This window comes from Notolepis coatsorum (genome assembly GCF_963971535.1).
Source record: "Notolepis coatsorum genome assembly, chromosome: 5".
NCBI classification, from domain to species: domain Eukaryota; kingdom Metazoa; phylum Chordata; class Actinopteri; order Aulopiformes; family Paralepididae; genus Notolepis; species Notolepis coatsorum.
The window spans coordinates 85,469,148-85,483,894 of NC_140169.1; the positions used below are offsets into that span (position 1 = coordinate 85,469,148).

Sequence of the window (14,747 nt, forward strand, 5' to 3'; positions counted from 1 at the left end):
TGATAACTGGTCTCACAATAATGGTTATATGTGCGTTTTTGTTCATATCATTGATGTTGCATATCTTCATGCCACTGTTTACCTACTCTGATCCAGATGAACCACGGAGTATAATGTAGATGAAACTGTGCTATAAAAATGACATTCTTGAAGAAAAGCAGGCACTGTTGATAAAAGATGATAATCCTATGTGTAATTACTGCATGCGTTCTCCCTCTGATAAAAAACATGATGAGAAAGATGTTTTCTGGAATGGTCGGCAATTACAGAGTATTGCCACAATCATGATGTAGGTAACTGATGGAAAAAATACAGTGTTATCATCCATTTGTGATAAACAGGAGGGAAATGTTAAAGATATTACTAGATCTTTGTATTCTGTTATCAACAAATGTCTGAATAATTAAGGTTTGATAAGGTTTGATAAGATCAAGAAAAGTCATTATGTGTGTCTAGTATGAGACGAGACAAATGCTTCTGCTTGGCCCCTCTGCTAAAGCAGGAAGTCACACTGGGCCTCTTTCAGGGGGCCATTTCCTATAAACCACTCTCTTAAATGAAACCACTGTAACAGGAGGTTCCTCTCTTGAAAGACATGTGTATATTCAGCAGAAGGTCAGCGGAAGGTGGCATGTCTCAGAGAATTAATTGTATGTTCGCCTGATGATCACATGATGTTCCTCTTTCGTCTCTGTCCCTCTCCCTCTCAATAAAACTGTTGTAAATGGGAAGTGCTCCTCAGTGTGTTCTGAGGAACCACTCCCTGTCTGCAGAACTTGTAATAAGAATCCATCTTGTCTTGTTGTTCTTATAATACTGGATAGAGTGCATATTGAAGCACAGTCAAATATCTCTGACAGTATGTATGCGTGGGCAACTTCCTTTTACTCTAAGGGGGAAGGGGCTAGTCATGACGACTTGAGAATGCAGCTTTTACATTTGCAAGGAGGGAGCCTTTTTATTTTTATTAAAAGGGCACGCCGACATTATGGGAAATGTGTCTGCAAGCTAGCCTCGTTTAGCACCAATGAATGGAAGAGGATATCGACCACTAGCCTAGCTGTTGGTAAAAACACCTCTCCCAGAGTTTTAAGCCATATCCATCTTGCAGCAGGATAGCTTTCTACTGAACGCACAGAGAGGAAATTGGTGACTCTGGAGAAGACCGTAAACGCATTTCCCATAATGTTGGCATGTTCCTTTAAATTACTTCAAGGTATTTAAATTGACAAATTCAGTCCATATAGCCACGCCCTGATGTAGACCTATTCATCCAATCACCCAACCCTAACTTGGACTGAGAGTATTATGAGACTCCTCTTTCTACTGATTATGAGACTCCTCTGTCTACTCTCTCCTCATTATGAGACTCCTCTGTCTACTCTCTACTGATTATGAGACTCCTCTGTCTACTCTCTACTGATTATGAGACTCCGCTGTCTACTCTCTACTGATTATGAGACTCCTGTCTACTCTCTACTGATTATGAGACTCCTCTGTCTACTCTCTACTGATTATGAGACTCCTCTGTCTACTCTCTCCTCGTTATGAGACTCCTCTGTCTACTCTCTCCTCGTTATGAGACTCCTCTGTCTACTCTCTACTGATTATGAGACTCCTCTGTCTACTCTCTACTCGTTATGAGACTCCTCTGTCTACTCTCTACTGATTATGAGACTCCTCTGTCTACTCTCTACTGATTATGAGACTCCTCTGTCTACTCTCTACTGATTATGAGACTCCTCTGTCTACTCTCTCCTCGTTATGAGACTCCTCTGTCTACTCTCTACTGATTATGAGACTCCTCTGTCTACTCTCTCCTCGTTATGAGACTCCTCTGTCTACTCTCTACTCGTTATGAGACTCCTCTGTCTACTCTCTACTCGTTATGAGTCTCCTCTGTCTACTCTCTACTGATTATGAGACTCCTCTGTCTACTCTCTACTGATTATGAGACTCCTCTGTCTACTCTCTACTGATTATGAGACTCCTCTGTCTACTCTCTACTGATTATGAGACTCCTCTGTCTACTCTCTACTGATTATGAGACTCCTCTGTCTACTCTCTACTGATTATGAGACTCCTCTGTCTACTCTCTCCTCGTTATGAGACGCCTCTGTCTACTCTCTCCTCGTTATGAGACTCCTCTGTCTACTCTCTACTGATTATGAGACTCCTCTGTCTACTCTCTACTCGTTATGAGACTCCTCTGTCTACTCTCTACTGATTATGAGACTCCTCTGTCTACTCTCTACTGATTATGAGACTCCTCTGTCTACTCTCTACTGATTATGAGACTCCTCTGTCTACTCTCTCCTCGTTATGAGACTCCTCTGTCTACTCTCTACTGATTATGAGACTCCTCTGTCTACTCTCTCCTCGTTATGAGACTCCTCTGTCTACTCTCTACTCGTTATGAGACTCCTCTGTCTACTCTCTACTCGTTATGAGTCTCCTCTGTCTACTCTCTACTGATTATGAGACTCCTCTGTCTACTCTCTACTGATTATGAGACTCCTCTGTCTACTCTCTACTGATTATGAGACTCCTCTGTCTACTCTCTACTGATTATGAGACTCCTCTGTCTACTCTCTACTGATTATGAGACTCCTCTGTCTACTCTCTACTCGTTATGAGACTCTTCTGTCTACTCTCTACTGATTATGAGACTCATCTGTCTACTCTCTCCTCGTTATGAGACTCCTCTGTCTACTCTCTACTGATTATGAGACTCCTCTGTCTACTCTCTACTGATTATGAGACTCCTCTGTCTACTCTCTACTCGTTATGAGACTCCTCTGTCTACTCTCTACTGGTTATGAGACTCCTCTGTCTACTCTCTACTAGGGGTGCACGATATTGATTTTTTGACCCCGATATCGATACCGATAACTTTCTGCTCAAGGTCGATACCGATAACCGATAATATATATATTTATTGTATTATAATTATTTTTTAATGTATATTCCTGTAGTTTTGACCTAACCAGATTTATCATGGCATGAGCGTTTCTACTATGAACAAAACAAAGCCAAGAGAACAGTTTTGACTCTTCAAATAAAGTGACTATATTTATTTTTCCAAATAAATATAATTTGAGTCAATCACAAAATTCACAATCCGTCAATGTCATTAACAATGTGTTTCCCTGAACAATGAGTGAACTAAAAACCAACAGGTATTGTGCTTTGTCAGCAGATAAAACATTTGACGCTATAGGAGAGGAGACTGTTGTGGTCTTGGTGCATGAAACAACTATTACTTGGCATTTATAGGACAGCACGCCTCAAAAAGAATTAAATAAATCAAACAAATCATCTCTGTCAAACGTCTTTAATTTTGCAAACGCTTCGTCAATAGGTACACGCCACGCCGGTTCCTTTGCAGCTGGCTTTGGATTCACAGCAGCTTAGCCTTTAGCTGCTTGCGCGCCGTCGTCGGATTTGAATACACCATCGTAGCGGTGGTGATGTTTCAGGGGACTTATTATTAGGTTGGATGTGTTATAGCTTTTTGCCCCTTTCCCTCCTCGTGGAACTTCTGCATTTGTTACAAATAGCAAGCGAACTGTTTTCCTCTGAAACTTTGAAAAGTCCCACACTACCGACGACGCCATATTTGTTGTGCTGCTTCTGAAAGTTAGGTGGCTACGTCACAGCCAGGCATGAGAAAGGGAGCGCTGGATTTGTGAAAAACTCCCTCTTCCTAAACCACACGCTATCAGTCGTACCACAGTACTGGCAAAACGGGAGGAGCCTAGAGTAAAAACAAATGCCCTTCATCCCAATCCACCCACACCGGATTTCTTTTAACCAAAAAATTTATTATATATTATCGGAACTGTCAATAATGTTATCGGGTTATCGGATAGCACGGCACAGGACAAGAAGGCCCTACAGAGAGTAGTGCGCTCAGCCGAGTGGACCACGGGTATTGCACTACCACCCCTGCAGGTTCTATACAACAAGAGGTGCAAATCCAGAGCCTGCAGAATAATGAATGTTCATGCTGCTGCGGTCAGGCAGACGCCTGCGAACACCAACTACTAGGACAGAGAGACTTCGGCTCAGCTTCTTCCCCCAGGCCATCAGAGCCTTGAACACTGAACTCTCCACACACAAGCACACATACGCTCACACACTAGCAGCCACTTTAACATGAGCAAACACACACTCATGCTGCACACGCTCACACTTATGGTCACTTTACAAAAGGAAAGGACACTTAAGAATAGTATAGTATAACTTGAGATTGTATAATATAGCATTGTATAGCAGTGTACATAAAGACCCAGTGCCTCATCCGTAGCTAACAGTGTATTGCACTACCACAGGAGCTAGCATGTCCTACCATGCTCTGTAAATAACTCATGTACATATACCGATATGCCCTACTTTGTTTACTTGTTTTATTGCACAATGTCGTTCTATTGGATTCTATTATATATTACTATTGTATTATGCACATTGTTGCTGGCAAGATCCCCCGCATTTCATTGTATACTTGTATGCCGTGACAAATAAAACTCTTGACTTGACTTGACTTGGGTTTATCGGGATGACGTCATAATTGATGATATCGGCCCGATAATTATTGTGCATCCCTACTCTACTGATTATGAGACTCCTCTGTCTACTCTGTATTCCTCCTAAATAACCGTTTGACATACAGTACGCTGTAGCGCAGGTGTGGCATCTTCCTGACTGACAACCTGGTTTAATTATTTATTAGAGAGCAAGATCAAATTAAACAAGATCCACTACAATGTCAGCTGTCTTTAGTGAAGTGCAGGAGGGGAGCGATGTCATCTGGCTTTAAAGTGCAGGAGGGGAGCGATGTCATCTGGCTTTAAAGTGCAGGAGGGGAGCGATGTCATCTGGCTTTAAAGTGCAGGAGGGGAGCGATGTCATCTGGCTTTAAAGTGCAGGAGGGGAGCGATGTCATCTGGCTTTAAAGTGCAGGAGGGGAGCGATGTCATCTGGCTTTAAAGTGCAGGAGGGGAGCAAGTTTGTTGCTTTTTTGTATTCCTTATCTTTATTTAGTTTTATTCAAGCATAAAATAAATATACAACTATTCCACAATCTTGGAGAACCACAGGGTTTAGTAAAAATGATTATGGCTAACTTTAATTTTCACCAGAGGTTATGGCCAAAGAGAAAACTCTTCCGGAACCCAAGAGGTGCAGCATGGCGAAGCTCTACCAAACAACAGGATTGGCATGAGGCCTGGTTTAATGAATTTGCCTGAAGGGTTTTAAATATGGGCCACACAGCCACCTCAAAGGGTTAGGGTTAGGAAAGTCTGACTCTGAATAGAATGACATTTTGCACACATGAAATGTTTAAAGGGGAACTATCTTATAAATGGCCTTTTTGAGTGTTTAGCATTGTTTCCTAGCTATGTGAACTTATATTAATATGATCTATGTCTCAAAATTCTCATATTGGCGCATTCTTCCAATTCTCCTCTCACAATATTCACCCTCACTGAACTGAGTCGTTTGAAAATGTGCCTATATGTGATGTCATATAGTCACTGCTGCATGTTAATGTTCAGGCGGATGTAAAGCCACACAGTGGTTTAGGTGGCACCTGTAGCTGCGGCTGCAAAACAGCTCGAAATCTTGAGGTAGAAAAATGCTGTTTTTGAGGACTTGATTAGAAATACAAAACAATGAATAAAAAAAATATATATATTACAGAGGTGTTCCATAGACTCACAGGAATTGTGTAAAAGTGCCCAAATAGTGAAAGAAATAGTAAAATAGTTCCCCTTTAAAATGAGTTTATTGTTTGCATCTCTCTCCTCTCATCTCCTCCTCTCCTCTCCTCTCCTCTCCTCTCCTCTCCTCTCCTCTTCTCCCCTCTCCTCTCCTCCTTTCCTCTCCTCTCCTCTCCCCTCCTCTCATCTCCTCCTCTCCTCTCCTCTTCTCCCCTCTCCTCTCCTCTCCTCTCCTCTCCTCTCCCCTCCTCTCATCTCCTCCTCTCCTCACATCTCCTCCTCTTCTCTCCTCTCCTCTTCTCCCCTCTCCTCTTCTCCTCTCCCCTCCTCTCACCTCCTCCTCTCACCTCCTCCTCTCCTCACATCTCCTCCTCTCCCCTCCTCTCATCTCCTCCTCTCCTCACATCTCCTCCTCTTCTCTCCTCTCCTCTTCTCCCCTCTCCTCTTCTCCTCTCCCCTCCTCTCACCTCCTCCTCTCACCTCCTCCTCTCCTCACATCTCCTCCCCTCCTCTCCTCTCATCTCCTCTCCTCTCCTCTTCTCCCCTCTCCTCCAGGGAGTGGTCCAGTTCTAAACGCTGGCTGCTGTCTCTTCTGGGTAACATGATAATCAAGGCAGAGGACAGCACCTACACTGGGAATGGCTTCACGGTAAGGCCTGGCTTCAGACCTGGCTTTATTTTAAGTCAGCCATGTGTTGTTTTACAGGTTATATCAGTAAGACATGAGAAGAATTTGGAATGAGAACCATGTAGACGAAAAACCAAGTTCAATTTCATGGAATGAGCACATCATTTAATGGTAATGGAGTCAAAGCGGTCCTCACTATTACGGATCGTAATGTGAAGTCCATTTTAGCTGTGTACAATTATTTTAATAATAGAGTATGAGCTGCTAGATGGGAGGCTTGGTTTCAGTGAATCCAATTCAACCCAAAGATACTAAAGTTGATTTCTGTAGAACAGACAGACTTCTCTGCTCACCTCTGTGCAGACTCTATCCCTCTCTGACTCCCTGCAATCCCTGAGTATCATCCTCATAAAGGCATCTGATTGATGAGAAGTCTTTGTAGCGGATGACACATTGAAAACGAGCACCCAGACCAGACCAGACCAGACCAGACTAGGCCAGACCAGACCAGACCAGACAAAGCCCTCAGTAGCTGAGACAGATGGTCTTTGTTTCTTATTTGATCACACTTTTATCATCCATATCTGACAGCTTATTGATAAGATGCCAGACCTTGAGACGAGACAGTCTTGTATCAGTCCCTGTTTCTAAGTCTCTGGTCATGGACATTATCACAGACCTCTGCTCTGGTTACATTTGATGCAAAACTTACTGTCTCATTTATCTCTAATGTCTGTGGTGTGTTTTTAAACATGTTTTTAATGTCTTTAATTGTTTTTTTTTATTTTGCCCCTTGGCCAGGCCATTATTGTAAGAATGTGTTGCTTGGTTAAAGACTGGTTAAATAAATAAAGTTAGATAAATAAATTAAATAAATAAATGCCAAATCGTGTCTCTTCGTCTGCAGACATTACTACAGCACCTGGTCACCACCATAACAGATAAGTTCTTGCCCAACTATGGTTTACTGATGTTGTGGGCTTCGCTGGCTAATGCCATACCGGTGAGTCAATGTTCTTATAGTTGAAATATAAAATATTTCACATCAGGACGTTATTCTATGCTGTCAGTTTTTCTCATTGAATTCCTTTGATTGACTCTTGTCGCTTGTGGTTCTTGAGGCTGGTTGGGAGACAGGAATAGTGTCAGCTACTGTATTAGCACTACAACAGGAAATACATTTGAGTTGGGTCCATTAGAATGTTTATGCTGTCAAGTTCAAAAATTTCTATAACAAGATGTTCTGCTCTGTTTCTGTTCTGTTCTGCTCTGTTTCTGTTCTGTTCTGTTGTTCTTTTCTGTTCTGTTCTGTTCTGCTCTACTTTGTTCTGTTCTGTTCTACTCTGTTCTGTTCTGTTTCTGTTCTGCTCTACTCTGTTCTATTCTATTCTATTCTATTCTGTTCTGTTCTGTTCTACTCTACTCTACTCTACTCTACTCTACTCTACTCTACTCTACTCTACTCTACTCTACTCTACTCTACTCTACTCTACTCTGTTCTGCTCTGTTCTACTCTACTCTACTCTACTCTACTCTACTCTACTCTACTCTACTCTACTCTACTCTACTCTACTCTACTCTACTCTACTCTACTCTACTCTACTCTACTCTACTCTGTTCTGTTCTGTTTGGTTCTCAGATCACATTCTGGGCCATAGCCTTCATGTTGGACAAGCCTAAGACGTATGAGAAGGCCATGGAGGAGATCAGAGCAGCACTCAGACACCATGGTACAGTAAATATAGTGGACTCCTGTTTCACCCCATTAACTATCATGTTGTTTACATTGGCCTTTTACTTCATACTTGTATGGATTTTAAACGACTAATAGTCAAGGCAGAGTAGCATGGATCCAGGTCAGATCTATACCAGATGTAACCAGCAGGTGTCAGTAGTTGACTGCAATTATTCAAGGCCTCACTCACATACAATTATTTAAATAAAAAAATATATTCAGGTTAAGCATTTGCTCTCCCGGGCTGCTGCTTGCTCTTTTTATCTTTTTATCTTTTTGTCTATGTTCATTTACTGTCCTGTATGGTTGTTTGTTGTTGTTGTTTTATGTCAGGTGTTGCTCGAAAAAGCAATTGTAGCTTATCTCGCCCTTAATCCAAATAGCTGGATTGGAGCCGTTCCGTGTCAGTGTCACTGTGGTTGTACTGGGCAGCTCATAGTGGTCAACCATGTCAGACTGTGGTTGTACTGGGCAGCTCCTAGTGGTCAACAGAGTCAGACTGTGGTTGTACTGGGCAGCTCCTAGTGGTCAACCGTGTCACTGTGGTTGTACTGGGCAGCTCCTAGTGGTCAACAGTGTCAGACTGTGGTTGTACTGGTCAGCTCCTAGTGGTCAACAGTGTCAGACTGTGGTTGTACTGGTCAGCTCCTAGTGGTCAACCGTGTCAGACTGTGGCTGGGCAGCTCTATGGGCAGTGTGACTGTGTGGAACCATTATGAGTGTGATGGATTCAGATTCAAATTCTGAATGTATGTATTCATTCATACATTTGTTGGTGGCTATCAATGTGTTTATTTTTGAAGATCATACTGTAGATCATACTGTAGATAATTCTGCTTATCAATGTGTTTGTGTTTGAAGATAATAGATAATACTGTTTACCAATGTGTTTGTTTGAAGATCATACTGTAGATCATACTGCTTATCAATGTGTTTATGTTTGAAGATCATACTGTAGATCATACTGTAGATCATTCTGCTTATCAATGTGTTTGTGTTTGAAGATAATAGATAATACTGTTTATCAATGTGTTTATGTTTGAAGATAATACTGTAGATCATTCTGCTTATCAATATGTTTATGTTTGAAGATACTGTACAGTAGATCATTCTGCTTATCAATTCATCTTGTTCTGCTGCCCCTCCTAGCGGCAATTTAACTGGCCTGTGATACAAATCAAATACACCTCCATTTCACAAATGTCTCAACTTATAAAAGCAAACGCACAGAGCGCTATCTGCACCTTCATTGCATTTTTAGTGAACAGCTTTCGGGGGCCATTGACTTACTTTTACGAAGGATTAAGGATTAATTAGTAGGATTAGTAAGGATTGTCATGTGCTAAAATATGTGTGATTGTGTGTGTGTGTGTATGTGTGTCTGTGTGTGTGTGTATTTTGTGTGTGTGTGTGTGTATGCGTGTATATTGTGTGTGTGTGTATCTTGTGTGTGTGTGTATTTTGTGTGTGTGTGTATCTTGTGTGTGTACATGTGTATATTGTGTGTGTGTATATTGTGTGTGTGTGTATCTTGGGTGTGCGTGTATATTGTGTGTGTGTATCTTGTGTGTGTATCTTGTGTGTGTGTATCTTGTGTGTGTATCCTGTGTGTGTGTATCTTGTGTATATTGTGTGTATTGTGGGTGTGTGTGTGTATCTTGTGTATGTATATTGTGTGTGTGTATCTTGTGTGTGTGTGTATCTTGTGTGTGTGCGTGTATATTGTGTGTGTGTGTGTGTATCTTGTGTGTGTGTCTTGTGTGTGTGTGTATCTTGTGTGTGTGTGTATTTTGTGTGTGTGTATCTTGTGTGTGTGTGTGTGTGTATCTTGTGTGTGTGTATATATTGTGTGTGCGTGTGTATATATTGTGTGTGTGTGTGTGTATGTTGTGTGTGCGTGTATATATTGTGTGTGTGTGTGTATCCTGTGTGTGTGTACCTTGTGTGTGTGTATATATTGTGTGTGTGTATGTTGTGTGTGCGTGTATATATATTGTGTGTGTGTGCGTGTGTATCTTGTGTGTGTGTATATATTGTGTGTGCCTGTGTATATATTGTGTGTGTATATAATGTGTGTGTATGTTGTGTGTTTATATATTGTGTGTATGTTGTGTGTGCGTGTGTATATATTGTATGTGTGTGTATCTTGTGTGTGTGTGTGCGTGTGTATATATTGTGTGTGTATATATTGTGTGTGTATATATTGTGTGTATATATTGTGTGTGTGTGTGTGTGTGTATCTTGTGTGTGTAGACCCCGGCAGCACCAGCCTGACCCTGGACGACCTGCAGCAGATGCCCTACGTGAAGTGGTGCATCCTGGAGGCCATCCGCCTCCGCGCCCCGGGGGCCGTCACGCGCAGGGTGGTGCGGCCACTGCGCCTGCAGGTCAGTGTGTGTGTGTGTGTGTGTGTGTGTCTGTGTGTGTGTGTGTGTGTCTGTGTGTGTGTGTGTGTGAATGTATTGTAAGGGGCTGAGGGGAATGGTGATCAATGGATGCTATGTTCCTGCCTGTTGGCTCCCCCCAATGGAGAGAAGAAGACTGACAGCTGCACACATGCAGACCCACACACAGCTGTCTTTCAATTAGCAATCAGCATGCCTCTCAAAGAGGACAGACCAAGAACATCAGAGGGTGTCTTGGAAGGGAGAGTGGGAGAGCTGTTGGGAGCTGTTGTGAGTTAAACAGCCGGTAAGCCGGACAGCGGCCCGGCCTAGTTAAAGACTGGACTATAGCAAAGACAGTTAGGTGCTTCACTGGGAGCCAGTATGATTTTTGTTGGTTTCTTAATTTTCTGTTTTGTTTAAATAAATGCCATTGCCCAGCGGGGAGCTAAAGCTGTTTGACTGTGTGTTTGATTATTTGTACAACCATATTGCACCTTCCACCTACCCCTGTCTGCTACCTTTGTTACAATGGTGGAGAATGCGGGCACTGCAATTTGTTTGTACAATAATCAAACACTGTTAGGAGCAGCATGGAGAACCTGGTGATGCAGCTGTTAAAGGACAATGAGGAGCAGAAGACTATGCACCGGGAGCTCCTGGCAGAACAAAGGCAGCAGAATGCTCTCATATATGCAGAGATGAAGAAAGGTACGGCGCCAGGCCCTACCCATCACAGTGGAGCTGGGGGTCAACCCAACCCGAGCAGATTTATCCCCAAGATGACGGAAAATTATGATGTGGAAGCCTATTTTCTGGCATTTGAACGAACAGCCACCAGGGAGAAGTGGGCTGAGGACACCTGGGCAGATCTCATTGTACCTTTTCTCACCGGGCCTGCGCAGCATGCCTATCTTGACCTCTCCCCTGAACAAGCTAAGGTATATACCCATCTAAAAAAAGAGACTTTGGCTAGGTATGGTTACAGCCTGCATGCTCGAGCTAAAACATTTCATGAGTGGAAATACACTCCAGAGATGTCTGCCAGAGCCCAGTTGTATGACCTAGCTTGTTTGGGCAAATCCTGGCTGACTAATGACCCACAGGGGGTGAGTGTGTTGGAGAGAGTGGTTATGGAAAAATGTATCCGTACATTACCCTATGATGCCAAGAAAATGGTGAGCCATGGTAACCCGACCGGGATTGATGATCTGGTCAATCTTGTTGAAAGCCACCAGGTCACAATTGAACTGCTAAAGTCAGGAAGGACTGAGCGACCAGAGGCTGGGAAAAACAGGAAAGTCCCAGAGAAGGCCAGAGTGTGGGGAAAAAAACCAGAGTGAGAAGACCAGGTGCTGAGACGCAGACGGTTCCCAGTGCTTGGGGATAGGAGGAGGTGCTTTGAGTGTGGAGAGGTGGGACACCGGTGGAGGCTCAGGGAGGCCTTGCCACCTACTGGACTCCTGTTGGGCCACCGAATGCTCCCCTCCCCACATGGTGCCGGTAAAAATAAATGGAAAGGATGCAGGAGCACTGGTGGATTCAGGTAGTTCAGTCTCACTGGTCCAACCCCATCTCCTTGACCAGCTGGAATCTGGTGAGTCGATACCTGTGTCCTGTGTTCATGGGGATACCAGGGAATATCCTGTGGGTAAGGTTCAGCTCACCACACCTCAGGGTACCTGTGAACTGAAGGTGGGAGTGGTTCCCCGTCTCCCCGTCCCGGTGCTGGTTGGCCGAGACTGCCCCCTCTATGAGAAACTATACCGGAGGAAAAAGGTGAGCGAGAGAGCTCAATATACTCAATGTAATGTAACCTCAAAAGGACGCAAACGTGTACTAACTTCCCCAAAGGTGTATTCCCCAGGAGGAGAGGCCTCCAAGCTGGTGTGTGTTGCTCCGGAGAACGATGACCAGAGCTCCACAGGGCCCAGCTCAGAAGAGGAGTTGGAGAACCAATTTGCTTTCCTTTCCAGATGAAGTGAGCTCGGGGGAAGCCGAGCAGGGAGCCCAGCCCTTACCCCGGTTGAGAGGACAGTTTGGTACGGCCCAGTTAGGGGATCCCAATCTGCTGCATGCTTGGAGCAATGTGCAAGAGATAGAAGGGAAACTGGCTCCCGGGGTGAGTAAACTCTCATATCCCCATTTTCTGATAAAAAATCTACTTCTCTACTATGCTCAGATGGTGGACAGTCAAAAAAGATGTTTGCTAGTGATGCCCAAACAGTATGTGTCCACAGTTTTACACCTGGCCCACAGCCATGTCCTCTGGGCCCATCTGGGGGTCGAGAAGACCAGAGACCGTATCAGGGGACGGTTCTATTGGCCAGGAGTGGTAAGAGCGGTAACAGACTACTGTCGCACATGCCCAGAATGTCAAAAGATGGCACCAAAACCCCACTTCAAAAATCCACTGATACCATTGCCGATTATTGAGGTGCCCTTTGATAGGATTGCCATGGACCTAGTGGGACCGCTAGTGAAATCTGCAAGGGGACACCAATATATCCTTGTTGTCCTTGACTATGCCACCAGGTATCCTGAGGCCATTCTCCTCCGGAACATGACAACGAAGGGCATTGCACAGGATGTTCAGCAGAGTTGCGATACACGGAGAGATACTTACGGACCAAGGGACCCCCTTTATGTCTAGGATCATGAAGGACATGTGTCTGCTCCTCAAGGTAAAACAAATAAGAACTTCAGTATACCACCCACAAACGGATGGTTTGGTCGAAAGATTTAACAAGACCCTGAAGTCCATGCTCCGGAAAGTGGTTGATAAGGATGGCAGGGACTGGGATCAGTTGCTGCCTTACCTCATGTTTTCCATTAGAGAAGTACCACAGGCATCTACAGGATTCTCACCATTTGAACTCCTGTATGGAAGGCAACCAAGGGGCCTGCTTGATGTGGCTAGAGAGGCCTGGGAGGAGCAGCCCAGCCCACATCGCAGCCTGGTGGAACATGTGGAGGTGATGCGGGACCGCATGAAGGTACTGTGGCCAATGGTAAGGGAACATATGTCACAAGCCCAGGAAGCCCAAAGATGAGTCTATAATAGGGGTGCACAGCCACGTGAGTTCCAACCTGGGGACAAAGTGTTGGTACTGGTACCCACCACTGACCACAAGTTTCTGGCCTCCTGGCACGGACCATATGAGGTGGCCGAAAGGGTAGGCCCGGTTAACTACAAAGTGCGCCAGCCAGGACGCCGAAAGCCTATTCAAATCTATCATGTCAACCTGCTTAAGATGTGGTATGCCAGAGATGTGCTGGTATCTTGTGTTTCTCCCTTACTCCTCACCAAGGGATGAAGGTGTCGAGGTGACGTATGGGCCAGGGCTCTCAAAAATGCAGCTGCAGCAGATGAAGGAATTGGTGCGGAGAGCCTCAGGTGTGTTCTCCAGTGTACCAGGCCAGACCACCCTGGTGGAACACCACATCCAGACAGAGCCGGGTCGGAAGGTGAAAATGCGGCCTTACAGAACCCCAGAAGCCACGAGGGTCATCATTGAAGAAGAGATCAAGAAGATGCTGACACTGGGCGTCATAGAGGAGTCCTATAGTGAATGGGCTAGCCCGATCGTCCTGGTCCCTACACCAGACAACACAAAAAGGTTCTGTAATGATTTTCGGAAGCTTAATGAAATGTCTAGATTTGATGCCTATCCCATGCCTAGGGTTGACAAGCTGATTGACCGGCTGGGGGAGGCCCGGTACATCAGCACCCTGGATCTAACCAAGGGGTATTGGCAGGTGCCTCTAGCAGCTGACTCCAAGGAGAAGACTGCGTTTGCTACCCCCACAGGGCTGTACCAATACACAGTGTTGCCCTTTGGCCTGCATGGAGCCCCAGCCACCTTCCAAAGGCTAATGGACAAAGTGTTGAGACCTTACCGTGAGTATGCAGCTACATATCTGGATGATGTGGTAATCCACAGTGAGGACTGGGAGAGCCACTTGGACAGGCTTGCCGCGGTATTGGAGGCTCTCCGCAAGGCAGGTTTAACAGCCAATCCAAAGAAGTGCAAGCTTGTTTTGGAGGAGGCTGAATACCTGGGTTTCACCATCGGACGAGGAAATGTGAAACTACAGGAGCGTAAGGTTCAGTCTATTGAGGAGTGGCCCCGACCAGCAACTAAGAGACAGGTAAAGACCTTCCTGGGACTTACCTCCTATTACTCTCGTTTCATCCCTAACTACTCCTCTATAGCTGCTCCCCTCACAGACCTAACCAAAGCCACCAAGCCCATCATGGTGGAATGGACGGAAGA

The 14,747-nt window shown here is 44.6% G+C and overlaps 1 protein-coding gene across 1 annotated transcript in view; it reads left to right on the forward strand.

The window, feature by feature from the left end:
- The window catches only part of cyp39a1 (cytochrome P450, family 39, subfamily A, polypeptide 1), a gene marked incomplete at both ends in the record, with an annotated part of 120,186 nt that overhangs the window by 77,063 nt on the left and 28,376 nt on the right, over positions 1-14,747 (forward strand). The window contains 4 exons of the mRNA XM_084315447.1: positions 6,279-6,372; positions 7,259-7,354; positions 7,991-8,081; positions 10,340-10,473. Of these exons, the coding sequence (XP_084171573.1) occupies positions 6,279-6,372; positions 7,259-7,354; positions 7,991-8,081; positions 10,340-10,473 (415 nt within the window). The remainder of the gene's footprint in view (positions 1-6,278; positions 6,373-7,258; positions 7,355-7,990; positions 8,082-10,339; positions 10,474-14,747) is intronic.